This window comes from Thermobia domestica, chromosome 10, assembly GCF_964235325.1.
Source record: "Thermobia domestica chromosome 10, izTheDome1.hap1.1, whole genome shotgun sequence".
Classification (NCBI taxonomy): domain Eukaryota; kingdom Metazoa; phylum Arthropoda; class Insecta; order Zygentoma; family Lepismatidae; genus Thermobia; species Thermobia domestica.
This window is the reverse complement of record NC_137463.1, coordinates 19,095,826-19,112,289: the sequence shown is the minus strand read 5'-3', so window position 1 is coordinate 19,112,289 and position 16,464 is coordinate 19,095,826. Positions and strand designations below refer to the sequence as shown.

At 36.9% G+C, this 16,464-nt stretch overlaps 1 protein-coding gene across 3 annotated transcripts in view; it reads right to left on the bottom strand.

The window, feature by feature from the left end:
• Window positions 1-16,464, bottom strand: part of Unr (cold shock domain-containing Unr) — a 90,428-nt gene that overhangs the window by 13,941 nt on the left and 60,023 nt on the right. For all 3 annotated transcript variants that reach the window (XM_081727832.1, XM_081727833.1, XM_081727834.1), the window contains exons 5-9: window positions 11,215-11,428; window positions 10,829-11,055; window positions 3,689-3,950; window positions 2,439-2,597; window positions 561-692 (exon numbers count right to left, since the gene is read on the bottom strand). In XM_081727832.1, coding sequence (XP_081583958.1) covers window positions 561-692; window positions 2,439-2,597; window positions 3,689-3,950; window positions 10,829-11,055; window positions 11,215-11,428 — 994 coding nt within the window. The remainder of the gene's footprint in view (window positions 1-560; window positions 693-2,438; window positions 2,598-3,688; window positions 3,951-10,828; window positions 11,056-11,214; window positions 11,429-16,464) is intronic.

Below are 16,464 nucleotides of genomic sequence, written 5' to 3'. Positions count from 1 at the left end.
GAATTCTTATTCGTGTACTATCAGTTTATAATATCTTTGTGACTGTAATATAGCAGAGTCTTACGAATAGGCCTCTATAACGATAGTTACCATGCTGGTCTGACGACTACACAAATGAGTGTCAGTAAAGATTGTATGACATGATCAGAAATGTCGTTTGTTCTTATTTTTTTGAGGAAGACAGAATGCTGACTTGGACTCAATAGAATCCCCTTTTGTATGAGGAAGAGAATCACAAATGCAGACAATTAACCTTTTCCTAGATACTGAAAATACTAACGAACGAGGAAGGTTTGTTCCTGTCATCTCGATAAAATATTTTCTCAGTAAGGAAAAAACAGAGAACTGTGACCTTCACAATATTGACCCATTTGAAGCTTGTGTCAAAGAATTGTGAGAGTACTAATGCCAAAAGACTTCCCGGAGACACGCCATAAATTTAGGAAATACCTGACAAAATAGTATACTAGAGCGTAATGTTGTAACAGAAAGCCAATAAGCTACGACGGAACAAATATATACAAATATACGAATACGCCCGATAAAACGTATGTAATTACCTTGTCTCCAAGTCGAGGAATATTTTTAGGATCACAGTCTTTAGGGAAGAAAAGCAATGTCTTCTTTGTGCCGTTCAACTGGTACGATATGGTACCCGATTCTACGGAAGCTTTCTCCGCGCTTCCTGAACCCTGAAAACAAAATAAAAAATTATGCAATACCAATTTTAGTGCAACAGTACTACACAATTTTCATCCTGAAAAAATAAAAATTGTATGGAACCAAAATCTCCATTATTAAAAATGTATTCCTAATTAACTATTCCAAGAGTCTGTATAACACTACGTGTTATTTGAAATTCGTTTAGTGTCCCTTTCAGCAGTGAGGCTATATGAGACATGGACCTACAGTTTAACGTGGAATCCGAATCACATCAGCTCTCGACGATTATTTGAAACTTCTGTGATTACTTTTTGCATTATTTCAGTTCCAAAGATTTTGCATTATTTCAGTTCCAAAGATATCAAAGAGGTTATAAAAATTTTAATTTCTGCTTAGAAGTTAAAACCTAAACCAGAAAGCCCAAAATGAAATATTTTCTTTAACAATACGTGTAGTTTCTCCAGTAAACTCAAGTAAACTAGTAAATTGAGGTAAACAATATAGACAACTGGAAACTTATCGTACCAGATAATTTTTACCAGCTGTCTTAGTAAAACTTTAGCATAATTTTTGTTTACTCTTTTACAAATGTTATCGTTAGTTGGAAGTAAGATCACGTTATAAATGATACGAAGTTGAATAACATGGTAACTAATAAATGCAGTAAGCAGTGGCGGACTTAGGCAGGGGCTGGAGGGCCCTACTTCTTCCACCTCCACACACACACACACACTTTGAGTAAAAAGTAATTTGGCCCTACTTCCCCCCCCCTCCACACACACACACGCAAACACACACACACTTTTTGAGTAAAAAATAATTTAAGCTTTTATTTATATATTTTTGAAAGTTCATAGTAGAATCATGATATACCTATCATGCTCTGTCACCCCAATTTTTACCTTCTAGATCCGCCTCTGGAAGTACGGAACAGGAATGGAAATTGAATGCACTCCTATTTATACCATACATATGATGTAATTTCTTCTTTGGGATTGTCGATAAAATAATGACAGCACAATACTGAGAAGGGTAATTTATTTAGGTGTTTACTGTCAGGAGAATTACCATTTCAAAAGGTTTAACAAAAAAGGATCGTCAGAACTGAAACCGTGTTCTGGCAACACTGATTATATTAGATTAGCGAGATTAAACCGTAACAGCTGTGTGCAGTAGTCTGTGCCAAACTAGCATGACGAGATACGAAATTCAACAATGCATGGAAATTATTCGAATGTAAATGTGAACTGGCAGCCCAGATCATGCGGCCACCCAGATCATGCGATCTCTCCTCCCTGGATTACTTTTATGGATTACCTCAAGTCTCAGGTTTATGAGAATAAGCCACGATCAATTCGAGACTGAAAGGAAACACTTAAAACACCACTGCAAACCTAAAACCCATTGAATGTTCAACAGTGGTGCAAAATTGAACCTTCAGAATCCATTCCACTCTCCGAAACAAGAACATTTGAAAGATATTATCTTCAAAACGTATTGCTATTAATTGCTTTTCACAAAAAAGAAGGAAAATTTCATTTTAAGTTCTGACATTCTTATTGTAATACCCTATATTTGAGACTTACCAGGTATGTTACTAACATTTAGTTGTTATTAATTCTTTGCATAACTTACACCGGAAATGAACGAACTAATCAAATAAAAGATCTAGACACGAGCTTCACGTGGTCTGTCATATATTAGGATACTATAATCAATAGAACCCAAACTATTTGATTTCTACTCATTTAGATTCGAATCTAAGAACAACCAACCTGTGCTGTTTTACTGGGACTTCGAGGGCTCCAGCTACTAGAAGCCTCTTTCGTGACAACGCCACTAACATTTTCGTGTGTAATAGACTCAAACTGCACCGTACCCGGTGGAAGGTGCTTGATTCGTATGGCACTTTGACGACTAGGAGTTGCAGGATCCTGGAAAGGAGTAAGATGATTATATACTTGTACAGTGACTTCTAAAACAGCAGATAATTTACAATTATGTTTCATGAAATTCAAAATAATAACCGAATTTTAGCCTGATTGTGGCTTGTTTGCTACAAAGCCTGCTAAGATAATTTTCTGATCAATATGTGTACCAATTTTCTCACTCACTACAAAACTTTCCCCTTGTGCTGTACGTTAGAGGCATCTTACTTATTTCTTGATTTCGTAGTCATATTCAGTAAGGGGCGCATGATACAATTTCGGTAATGTTTATTACGGAAGTAGCGAATTTTCCATTCATAGGAAATACAAATTTAAGCATTACATAATGAAAATATACCTATGAATTAATTAATTTCAATATTCAAAAATAAAGGTACGAGCATCTTAATTTTCTCTTAACATTAATTTTGAGAGTAAGATATTCATGAATACACACACATTTTATTATTTCTAATTTCTTCTGTATAAGAAGCCTATGGTGTTAAAAATTGCATCTATAATATAGGACAATTCAAAATGTTCGGATAAAACCTTGTAAGTTAAAAGTTACTGGAGGGATTGGAATGAAACCTACGCTATGGCTACTGAAGGTGGAGCTGTACCTAACAAGACAATATGCTAATCATATCGGCCATATTGAATGCAATTGAAATATTTCGAATGTGAAAGGAGTCCTGTGTAATGTTATTTGAGGATAAGAAGTCACCAGAAACACGAATCCGATATCGGTTTCTACCTAACTTTATTCCTACAAAGGTGATTTACAATGATGTGTTAAAGTATTATAACACAGAAAATGGACCGTGGTCGGGATGATGTGTGGCGAGATACAACATTTAACAAACTAACAATTATACAACTGTTTTAGAATTTAATGCAGTCAGACAAAATGTTTATCGTCGAAGATTGAACTAGAATCTCCTGCACAAGTTGCAAAAAAGAACATGTCGAAAATTCACCTAGTGCTAAGACTGAAATTTTGTCACTTATGCGTTAAAAATATATTTTAAAACTTCGATTATTTTTTAAAGCATGATTTATTTTTGTATCATTAATACATATCAGCAATATCTTACCTGTACTACGGTGAACTCTACTTCATCGTTCACACAAATCTCTCGATCAACATCCAAAATTTCATTGAAATGGAAGAACATACGGGCATCGCGATCGACACAACGAAGGAAGCCAAATCCGTCTTTCAAGGCGGCTACCACCCCCTGCTCTCTACGCTCTCCAGATACGGAAAAGGATTCGTCGAGAAGTGCTATATTGGTTGCTCGTTGTAACTGGTCTCGTCTGTCTGTTGCTATCTTGAACTGCACCCAATCACCGTGTCTGGAATATTAAATCACATATTATTATTATTTTATATGGCAAAATGTAACTGACACTTTTTTGATCTGAAGAACAACATAAAAGATAAAGTAATGGAAGCGGGAAGGGAGATGCAGTAGACATCTACTTCTTTCAATTACCATTCTTGAAATTTAATCGCCAAACACACCATACCAGATTGAAAGGTAAAGTTGTTAAGTCGATAAGACATATTTCCTCTTTCGATTACCATCATTATCATAATCATGACTTTTATTTTCGGTTCTACCTTCCGCAGAAGAAAATAAAACTGCCCATCCGACTATGAAACTTCACTTTTTTGACTGTGGTCCCGGGTTCGATTTCCGGTGAGGACACTACGTTGAAAAAGTGTTAACAGCTTTTTCGGGTTAGCTATTCTCTGTAAGGTTTTTCCTGGAGTTTCCTCATTCACACCAGGTATAAGGGGCGATCAGCTGAAACCTGTTCGTTCCATGTATTATTGGTATAGTGTGTAGGAGGATGTTTGTTTGTTTAATAGTGTGTAATGGCTAATGTCCCTGTGTGTTGGGTGTAGGAATGTTGTTGATACGTGTTTCAATTTTGCAGGTATAACGAGTGAAAGATGGCGTTCAAGATCCCCAATTCGTTTAAACAGGACCAGCCGGGTCCGAGGACTGCCGTCATCCAGTTTCTGAGTGCCGAAGGTTGTTAACCAGCTGAAGTGTTCAGGCGTATGAAAGACGTGTATGGTGATGCATGCGTCTGCAAAACAACGGTGGTGGACTTGGCCAGAATGTTTCGGAAGGGGTGTGAACAAACCACTGACTATCCCCTGCAAACCAAGTGCAGAATTTATTTCAACGAGTCAAGTGAGAAACGTTGCGACACCCGCCCTACAGCCCTGACCTTTCACCTTGTGACTTTCACATCTTTGGGCCTCTAAAGAAGGCACTGAAAGGTCAAGAGATTTCAGTCTGACGCGGAGGTTCAGGACGCTGTGCTTGATTGGTTTGATAGTCAGCCGTCCAAATTTTTACATGTACGGCATTTGTAAGTTAGTGACACAGTGGGACAAGTGTCTCAACGCTCACTTCTGACTTCTTTTGAACAATATTTTTACTGCGCGCTAACCATAGACGCCTCTAGATAGTGTACAAGTTTCCGTTCGAAATAAAATTTATTCTATGAATTATGACCACTGAACGGGTTTCAATTGATCGCCTCTTATAAATGCCGAGATCGTACCTTACATACAGGTCTCAGGAACTTTTTCCTTCCCTGGATACAGTGTGCTAACCGAGGGACGTCCTCCCTCATCCGCAGCTTAAGATTATACACGCCGGTAATGCCCAGAAATATGTATAAATAAAAAAAAAAAATTGGTGACTGAGTACTATGCAAGCTGATGTAGTACAATTTCGGAGCAACAGAAAAGACGCTATGGTGAAAAATGGGAGACTTCTTCGATTTTCAAAGAGAAAAAATTGCACGGATGCTATTAGTTGGAGTAAATGTAACACAAGACAGCAAGTGTTACCTATACCGAAAGCAACAATATTGAAAATGACAGCATACGGAACTCGTGGTGAGACATTATCAGATAAGAGGAACAGTGAATGAAAACCAAGCTAGTTGTGAGGGATTATCAAATGCACAGAAGAGAACTGTACAGCTAATGCGGTACAACTCAATTCGCCTTTATTTGAAACTTCAGATCACCACTATAATGCGGAAGCGCGACAAAGATATGCCAAGAAATAGGACATGGGCCGCCGGTGACTAGATGTCCGGCTGTCTCCTTGTTTTCAACAGGCTTGAGTTATATATGGCAGATACCTAAAGAAGTGTATTCTCCGGACTGTCTACTTCCAATCGTTGAACACTGTAGGATTCCATGCTAGAGTGGGACGCATTTTCATGTTATTTTGTCCGTCCTACTATTACTCTGAAAGGACGAATTACTATCAGGAATTATTTCGATATTTGAGTGACCAGGTGCATTTTATGGTAAAGATGTCTTTGAAGATGACAATGCTCCAACACACAGCCTACTTGATCGGAAGAAATGAAATCTTTCACTTTAATATTTCAAGTTTATGCCATTTCGGCTAAGAAAGACGGCTGATTAAGGCAAGGGAGTGATGTTGGAGGAATTGGTGAAACAAGAATGAGGGAGAAAGCGGAAGTAACCCCCCCGCCTTCCAAAAAAAAAACACGGACACAATGTTGTCCACCACAAACCTACTTGACCGGACAACGAACCTGGCACCCCGGTACCAGAGGTAAGAACTCTACCATTGAGCCACCGTGTCCTCCCAAGCTTGTCTGGGTGTAGCTTGAACATCATGATGAACTGTTAATACCTCCTTTCACACACTAAATCCATAGACTTAAAACATTATTGCAGGGCTCATAGTGATCTGGTCTCCTGTAAATAGTTGAAAAATGACTAAAATCTCATCATGTCCCTTTTTCCTTTTGTCAATTTATTCATCACCTCTCTGTTTGTTGTTTTCTTTCATCTTTACTTCTTCTTTTTGAGCTTCCTCCTTTCTTAGGTTTTCTAAATATGCTTTGTAGTTACGGTAAGCAGACTTAGCAGATGTAAGAGTGGAACCAGTTCTGGCCTATTTCCGAATTTTCTTCATCCCAGACATTATATTCAACTTACAAGGGACATCACCCAATTGTCCGGCTCCGATTTCAATGAAATTTTTGTTGCTGATAGAGGACATGTATTCGTTACTTGTGATGACAGAAATTTTTGCCATGGTGCATGTTTTCTATTTTTTAATAATTTTTAAAAGTTGTGATGTGATTAATAGAGATTATTGCAGAAGTCCCTTACTACCCTTTGTAAACGGAGTGTTAATGAAAGAACAACCATGTAGATACGTATAGGACCTAGGGGGAAGTCGTATGGTACGTATGACCTTGACGGCAGCCATCTTGAAATCCGCCATTTTGAATTAAGGTCAAGTTATTGAAATGGGAATAGGGTAATATGATACATAATTTCGGGCTAGAATTTAATCAGGAAGACAATGGTGAAGTTAGTTTTAAGATGCGCTCATTTGGTGAAAAGTTATAGGCATATTAATTGTTTATACTTACTATGTGCGTAAGTCCCTTACCTCCGCTTCTAACCCGCGTATTAATGATAATAAGTGGATAAAGGTTTCGGTAATACATATCATGCCTAGAGGGAAGTGATAGGATAAGGGTATCATTGACGGCAGCCATCTTGAAATCGCCACTTTGGATTAAAGTGAAGTTTTGAAAACTGAAAGCCATAGCATGTGGCACCAAATTTTAATAGTAAATTTTCCCCGAAAGCCAATGGTATGCTTATTTTTGTTCTATAGTTAACCAGTATGAATTTATGACTTCTAATGTGCACAAAACGTCCATTATTCGATCTTTCAAACTGGCAACACTCCTAATTTTCACCGCATGTTTTAAGATTTCAACTGGCACTTTGCAATTGTTTCCATGGCTCATGTTTTCTAAATTTATTACATTTTTTAAGAGTTGCGATTTGTCAGTTCATGAATAATGTTGGGATAAGCACCCAGCAATCTTTCTGAATTTTGAAGATTTGCCATGTAATTATTAAATTCATAGGCAACGTAATTATTTATTTCCTATACCTGATATTCAAAAACTCGTTTACTGACATAATTCATCGCACAACGAAACAACTCTAACTTTGCATTCAGGTAATACCGAAGACGTAGCTTCTATAGTAGATGAGACGAAAAATCAAATGAAAATTCACTTCAAAAAGAAAAACGAGTATGATTGATGTGTTAATCAAGGGTCTTTTTTTATTTTATTTTTATTTATTTTCTATGGCAATTTTTTAGCTAGCCAGACAAAAAAGTCATTCGTTTTCTAGCGATTTTTGTCGATGGTTCATGTTTGTAAGATTTATTATCAGTATTGATCGGGAACTCGATTAAGTTACGCCTATTTATAAACAAGTTACCTGTTTTCATATTTTGTTTATGGTACAAACAGCGTGTGGGGAACATATTATGTCTCTTTAATATTTTCTATCATTGCTGCTGTTCCTTTAAAGTTGTAAAGTTGTATTTATTTTTTTTTAAATACTGTTTGTCGTTTGCGCAACATGTAGGCTACATTTCATGATAATTTTGAGTTCGTGTTACGCCAATTTCTTATAATTTCATTTGTATTTCTTTACATCACATAGGTCCATATATTCCTCATGTACTCTGGGTTAAAATAAATAATTACACTGCCTATGAATTTAATAATTACATGGCAAGTCTTCAAAATTCAGAAAGATTGCTGGATGCTTATCCCAACATTATTCATGAACTGACAAATCGCAACTCTTAAAAAATGTAATAAATTTAGAAAACATGAGCCATGGAAACAATTGCAAAGTGCCAGTTGAAATCTTAAAACATGCGGTGAAAATTAGGAGTGTTGCCAGTTTGAAATATCGAATAATGGACGTTTTGTGCACATTAGAAGTCATAAATTCATACTGGTTAACTATAAAACGAAAATAAGCATACCATTGGCTTTTGGGGAAAATTTACTATTAAAATTTGGTGCCACATGCTATGGTTTTCAGATTTCAAAACTTCACTTTAACTCAAAATGGCGGATTTCAAGATGGCTGCCGTCAACGATACCCTTATCGTATCACTTCCCTCTAGGCATAATATGTATTACCGAAACCTTTATCCACTTATTATCATTAATACGCGGGTTAGAAGCGGAGGTAAGGGACTTACGCACATAGTAAGTATAAACAATTAATATGCCTATAACTTTTCACCAAATGAGCGCATCTTAAAACTAACTTCACCATTGTCTTTCTGATTAAATTCTAGCCCGAAATTATGTATCATATTACCCTATTCCCATTTCAAAAACTTGATCTTAATTCAAAATGGCGGATTTCAAGATGGCTGCCGTCAAGGTCATACGTACCATACGACTTCCCCCTAGGTCCTATACGTATCTACATGGTTGTTCTTTCATTAACACTCCGTTTACAAAGGGTAGTAAGGGACTCCTGCAATAATCTCTATTAACCACATCACAACCTTTAAAAATTATTAAAAAATAGAAAACATGCACCATGGCAAAAATTTCTGTCATCACAAGTAATGAATACATGTCCTCTATCAGTAACAAAAATTTCATTGAAATCGGAGCCGGACAATTGGGTGATGTCCCTTGTTAGCATTGAGAGCATTCATCACTTACTCTCAAGAAGAACATACAAGAAGCATAACACAAGACGAACATGATGCACCACACAAACAAACAAACACACACAACGTTGAGCGGACCGTTAACTATTACGAGAGAAAACTAAAAGGCTATTATGATAGAAGAAAGAATAGACACAGAAGGGTTCTCAAAACCCCAACTAGAGAGCTTAAGCATCCACCAACCATCCACTATCCTTTAGAAAGAATAAAAGATGAAGTAAGAATAAAGCTGACTGTTTCACATACGGCAGAGTAACAAGTTTCTGCCTTTTTCCATTTATTTTTATAATATTTTTGTTAGAAAACTGACAATGCAAAACATGAATCACACGAAAATGTCACTTTACCTCCCAAAAAAGTAACTTTTAGTGAGCAACTTGAAAAAAAAAAAAAAAAAGTAACTTTTCGCTAGGCTCGCTATAAGTTCTGTTATTGAACATCAATGGTCAGCTCTCTTGCCAAATTTTCTTCTCCATCATTACTTATCCAACTCAGTTCTGCACTTCATAAAGTACAGTCTTCTATTTATCTGGAAATGATTCAGAAGCTTCCTTAATTCCTTAACATACACAAGAGGTTCTACACACATAAGTAGTGCAATGGCGTATTAATCAAGTAAACTATATTTTGTTAAGGAATTTTCTTCCCTTTGATTATACTCTTCTGTATTTCAAAGTAAGTCCTAAGCGGGAATAGGAAATTAACAGAGAATGGTGAAAATTTCTCCGATAAATCGATGACCTCAAAACTGTGAAAATGATATCACAAAATAGTATAAAAATTGTGACTTTCACTAATCTCTTCATCAGGCAGACAAATATACCCCAACGTGGGACTCACTTGCATGCTTCACTAATCTTCTCTATTCTTTCATTTTTCGTTTCGTTTCTCCATAGCTATGAAGAGTTTTAACGAAACGCTTTATAATGCATATGTTTTTATTATATGAGTGTTTTCATTATTTTATGACAAATAACTCATTTTGTATCACCAAAACAAGACAAAGTAAAGGATACGAACGAGTACGTATGATTTATAGAAAAAAAAAATAGTACTTGTGAATTTTTTAACGTTAAGTTTCGTGACAGCCATCGTCATCTTAGGACACTGAAAAAATATGACTCTAAACTGGACATTTGTTTTTCTATACCATGAGGATGAGATGGCAGTTTCTTTGTGTATATACAGAGTGGCCCAAAAGTAGGTATACAGTACCGTATCGTATTTTATATCATTTCTTATTGTTATCCATCAGGGAAACTTGGTTTCTTTATTAATTGTTCTTAATGTGTTTTTACTTACATCTTAAGCTCGGAAGAACCAAAGCAAATAAACCCATAGACTAGAATGTTATACTTGATCAATGCAGGGGTATATACCTACTTTTGAGCCACTCTGTATCTTTTTTTGAAGGTTTTTGACTCCAACTATCAGGTTAAGTACCTTCTATTTAAGTTCTCATATAGCATTGAAAGAGAGAGAGAGAGAGAGGAAAAAGGAAAGAAAGAAAATATTACATAATAGATTTCAGTTACTCACTGGATATAATCTTAAATCTACAGTATTTTGCAAATGTTCTCTGCATGCCAGTTACATTTAACATAGACAGATAGATGTACATATAGTTAGTGCTTTATTTACCTCAACGAAAAGTCTCCTTTTTGGTCCTTGTCACCGAACGGTATTTCAACTTCTGAATGGTCTTGAGCACGATATCGAATGCGTCCTGGGAGAGGGTCGTTTTGATGTCTTGCTTGGCCTCTTTCTAGTGGTTTAAGAACTTGACCTTTGACCAGATCTACGCCTACGTCTTCAAACACAACACTGCCTGGAGGAAGCTTCGTTATATTGCATGCTACTTCTTTTCCCTACAAGAAGGTAAGTGATCTGTTTTTCATCAAAGGACTTATAAGTCTATCAGTCACAAATCTACACAGCTTTCTTATATCAATAAACAAGAAAACGGAATACAGACTTTCCATATTAGACTTTATTAAAAATCTTAAATACCCTTTTAATTAACTTACATTACGAGTCTGTATAGTAAACTCGACATCATCCCCTAGTCTTAGTTCATCTTTCATCGATTTTGCTTCGGAGAAGTGGAAGAAGATCTCCTTGACTACATCAGCTCTTTCGATGAATCCGAAACTCTCCTTCATGGAGCAAACAACACCTTGGTATTTTACGGGATGAGCTGGATTTTCTAAACGCACGTGACATGCCCCCAGATTACCAGTCCTGGAAAACATAAAAGAGATAATGCTTTTAAAATATGACTCAACGAAGGCCATATGACTTATAAATTAGTACTGTTGATTACATAATAAAAGAAATACAAGAGATACTTTGAAATATATCAGCATTACAATCAAGCAGACTAGCAATGTTCTATTTTCTTAGGCAGAATGATCGTACGTGGGATTTTTTGTTTCCTCCCTTCATCTTTTATTAAAAATTTTTAAGACACAAAAATTCATCTTTACAAAGTTCATTCAATAATGCAATTATGCTCCTTACAATCAGTTTGCCTTCTATCTGGGCAATAAGACAGAAGTGTAGTGAGTGTTCATGTAGGAGAACGCCAGGCCCTGCAGCTTTTGAAGTTTAAGGATGGTTAACTCTACGACCCAAGCAGTCGACCACAGTGGTTAGTTTTGCTAAAATTCTCCAGGCTCAGGCAGCCGATGAGAGAAGCAGGAGAGTTCTCCAAGGTCCAGGCAATCTAGAGAGAAGTAAGGATTTCTAAAGATCTAGGCAACGTAGAGAGAAGTAATAGTTTCTCAAGGTCCAAGCAACCTACAGAGAGGTACGAGAGTTTCTCGAAAGTCCAAGACCCAAGAGAGAGAAATTATAGATCCCATGCAGACTGACATCCAGGTGTTTGACGCTGCTGCTTTTATACTTCATTTTTGGGGTCCATCCTTGTTGTTGGTGCTGCTGTCATTGACATATCCATACTTCGGGATCATGTGATGGCTTATTGATAGTTGGAGTGTCTTCTGCTATAGCCAACACATGGTCAGGATATTACAATATTGAATGAATTTTTAGAAAGTGAAGGACTGAACGAGAAAAATAAAGGATACCTTGCCTTCTATACTAGTAGTAATCACATTAAAAACAAATTAAATTCACATTTTTGGTAACCCGTTTCTAATGATTTGTACAGTCCACAGCAAAATACCTACAACATGAGCATACAAGTTTATTTGTGAAACGACGAAGTTTTCTGTTCCAAAATAAGTGAAATGAAATTTTTGAGTTTTACGTCTCACGCTTATGCCGGTTAGACTAAAGGGGACGGTGATGATGAGAGATGAATGAAATGGAGGAATGAAGAAAGTGGGAGGAAACGGGAGAACCCCGAGAAAACCCACGCACGCGGTGTTTGTCCACCACAAAGTTCACTTGGCGGGAGCAGGGTTTGAACTCGGGACTCCAAGCACCAGAGGTGAACGCTCTACCACTGAGCCACCGCGGCTCCTCCAAAATAAGTGTACAGGGGAGAACGCTGAGGTTTCTGCTGGCGTCATTCGTACCACTTAGACGTTATGTTGATTCCCTGCACTGTTAGGCGTAGTTTCACAATAAACTTACATGCTCATGTTGCAGTTTTTTTTCTGCGGACTGTACAATTGTTTTATATAAGTATATTCAAAGTTAACTATTAGTGAAGTGGAGGAATAGGGCTCTTATCCAGATTTAACATTTTTCCACCTTTCGTAAGATCCGACAATAATAAGTCTTCGGTTCGGTACACACCCTTATATGATGGGAACCACATACTAGCAGCATAACTAACTGTACTTAACGTGGATTTATTTTAGTGTATGAAGTACATATTATATTGTAATTCATTTAAACATATGCTAAACAGCACAAATGTGTGTTACAGATATATGGTTCAAGATGATTCTGGCTTTCAGTTTACTCTGTGCTAATTTATTTTACATATTTTTTACTGACCTCTATTGCTTTCTGTTTTTATTTTGAATAATTTTTATCTTTGTTGTTTTAGTTTATTTATTGATTTGTTATTTGTTTATTTAGTATACTATTTTCATTTTTCATTTGTAAGTAGTTTCGCAATTACGGGGACACAGCTGATGTGTTGTATTCTACATTTCGATCCCACGCCATGTGAGTTTGTAGTGAACATTGCATCAGTAAGTTTTCTCGGGATTCCCCATCTCCTTCCACTAATTATTTTATAAATCATGAGACATATAACTAGAAATTTTATTTCACCTTCGTATTTATTCAACGTTGCTGTAATTACTGCAACAATAACTATATTATTTATATATATATATATATATATATATATATATATATATATATATATATAGAGAGAGAGAGAGAGAGAGAGAGAGAGAAAGAGAGAGAGAGAAAGAGAGAGAGAGAGAGGATGGTTGTAAATTCAATACCTATTTTTAATTTAGGTTATCCTAGAAACTAGCATCAGCTCGAGCTGGCGTGTAATAGCCGCAATATGGCTGCCGTATGAAAACAGCAATGAATAAATATTGCATAGAAGACAGAGCTAAGATTACCGCCAGGTATGAAGTTTGGAGGTCAGTGGTGCAAGTGCAGAGATGGTGGAGGCAAGAGCGAGGTAGGAATGATCACAACTGTCATTACTGGCCACATTTCGATCCAAATGTAACGGTGAAAAAAAAAAAAGCAATCAAGACCAAAGGTAACTGGTGCGGAATGACGTCTACCACATTCATTGGTCTATACGTGCTAGGTAACACCATGAATGGACAACGATACTTTAGAGACGCTTCGAACGTACGTATGACGAGTGATTCAAAAATGGGAAAATGGAAGGGAATTGCTGTTCATGCAAAATGGAGCCCCCACTACCGAATTCCACTGAGAGCATAATTTGATGACAATTTCCCTGGCAGATGAATTGGCCGCCGACGACAGACAGAATGACCTGCATGCAGCTCCGATCTAACCCCATGCGACTTCTTCCTTTGGGGTTGGGCTAGTCTTGAACTATATTCGTGAAGTGTTTGCAAATGTTCCAGCTGAGATGCTAAAAAGAGCCGTGGGATTCTGTTCCTAAAATATTCCAGAAGTAAAATGAAATCTTTAAGTTTTACGTCCCACGGTTATGCCGGTTAGGCTAAAGGAGACGATGATGATGAAAGATGAGTGAAATGGTGGAATGAAGAAAGTGGGAGGAAACGGGAGAACCCTGAGAAAACCCATGAGCACGGTGTTTGTCCACCACAAAGTCCACGCGGCACGAGCTGGGATCGAACCAGGGTTCCCAAGCACCGGAGGTGAACGCTATACTACTGAGCCACCGCGCCCCCTATTCCAGAAGTGTGTAGAAAATGCAGGTGCATAGGTTTGAAATATAACTTAATAACCAAATGGTACGTCCTAATAATATATTCAAATGGAAATGAAACTGATAGGTTGTTTACTTTTTGAAATATTCATTGTTACAAATAGGTACTGACTTTACAACCACCCTGTATATATCAACTGTTCATTCTATTCTGTTAAATTATGCCTGCTTATCGCTCAGATGCAACTGTAGGCTAAAGGAAAAGGATGATAAATGAAGTAAAAATATTGATAGACGAATTGTACGGATAAAAAAAAAAAAAAAAAAAAAGTACGAGGGCATCAGATACAGTTACACCCCGTCCTGACATGTCTCATACATGCTCGATACGTCTTATTTACACAGTTTAGTTCTAGCATTAGTTTGGTCGCAGGAAATTCTACGAAATTTCAAGAAAATGCATCAATTATATCACTTCATTTTAGCCGACGATGGTAGCGTACTTTTTCATCTAACTCTCTTGGAGGCGACATAATGTGATGATGAACGGTCTTCTATGAGGGCTGATTTTATACTATGCGCACCTGTCAACTACACCGGATTGAAACCCAGTTGTGCTTCGGGGCTCCATAATAATAGTAGATTCTGTCCTTCATGACCTTGGCGTTGAATGAAGACAAATTTCATATGTATAACCTCCAGAGATTCCGAGGTGTGGGCATTTTTGGATAATAACTGCCACGCCTTCCCCTCCCTTCACGTCGAATTTACAAAAATTCTTCCTTAGTGTGACTTTACATCAGAAATATCCTAGGCCCTGTTGAAATTTCAAGTTTCTAGCTTAAGCGGCTTGGCGTGGTGTTGATAAGTCATTCAGAACTTCTTATTTATATTATATATATATATCACTACAACGGCCTTTACATGCACATATTAGTCATTTAAAAAAATCGTTCAGAATTTCGCACTGGTAAGAACATGTTTCAAGTTCCCATCTAAACAGCTAACTTTATCCATAAACAAACACGTAAATAATACCTTGCCTTCCGAATTCCAGGCATTTTAATGGAATATTTCACACTAATCACCTTATCAATCAGTTTCACATTATCATCTCATATTCGAATTTCATGGTCTTAAAAATATAAATAATGCAATATATCTAAACATTACAACATATACACATGCACAACCATCTCCTAAAGCACACCACATCATATGGCACAATGCCAGTTTCTTTATCAGGAAAGGCGGAAGTCCTTGTTTTTTTCTCTCTTGCCTTGAGTATCGAGCCGTGGAGCCATGCGGCCGCTACATAAATATATTTGCTTACTGATTCATAATGGAAACGGCAAACTTATGTAGTTGCAGTGTTTGGTACGATTTATTTATATGGAATGTTCTAAAAACTGTTTTAGTTATGAGGATAAACTTTTTTATACCTTATTTATCATTTTATTTCCTCATGGTTAAAGAAAGAAAAAATGTACGAGGTCCTTAATTAAAAACACCATAGCATGTTTATTTGGAGGAAATCTTGAATGGTTATTATAGCGAACTCCTATAAAAAAAAATTCAAAAAATAAAATTAAACCTGATTTTTTCGTCCCACGGTTATGCCGGCAAAGCTAAGGAGACGGTGATGAGAAATGAATGAACTGGTGGATGAATAAAATGGAGGAAACGGGAGAACACCGCGAAAACCCATGCACACGGTGTTTGTCCACCACAAAGACCACTTGTTGAGAACTGGGATCGAACCAGGGATCTTATGCACCAAAGGTGAACGCTCTACCACTGAGCCACAGAGGCCCCCACTAATATATTTCGAAATATAAACTAACTACTACACATCTTTCACATGGCGTTTATTATATTATTATTATTACTATATAATCAGTACTTTTTGGCTTATATGATACCCTAGGATTTACTGAGAAAAAGGTATGGGGGAGTGCTTCTTCTT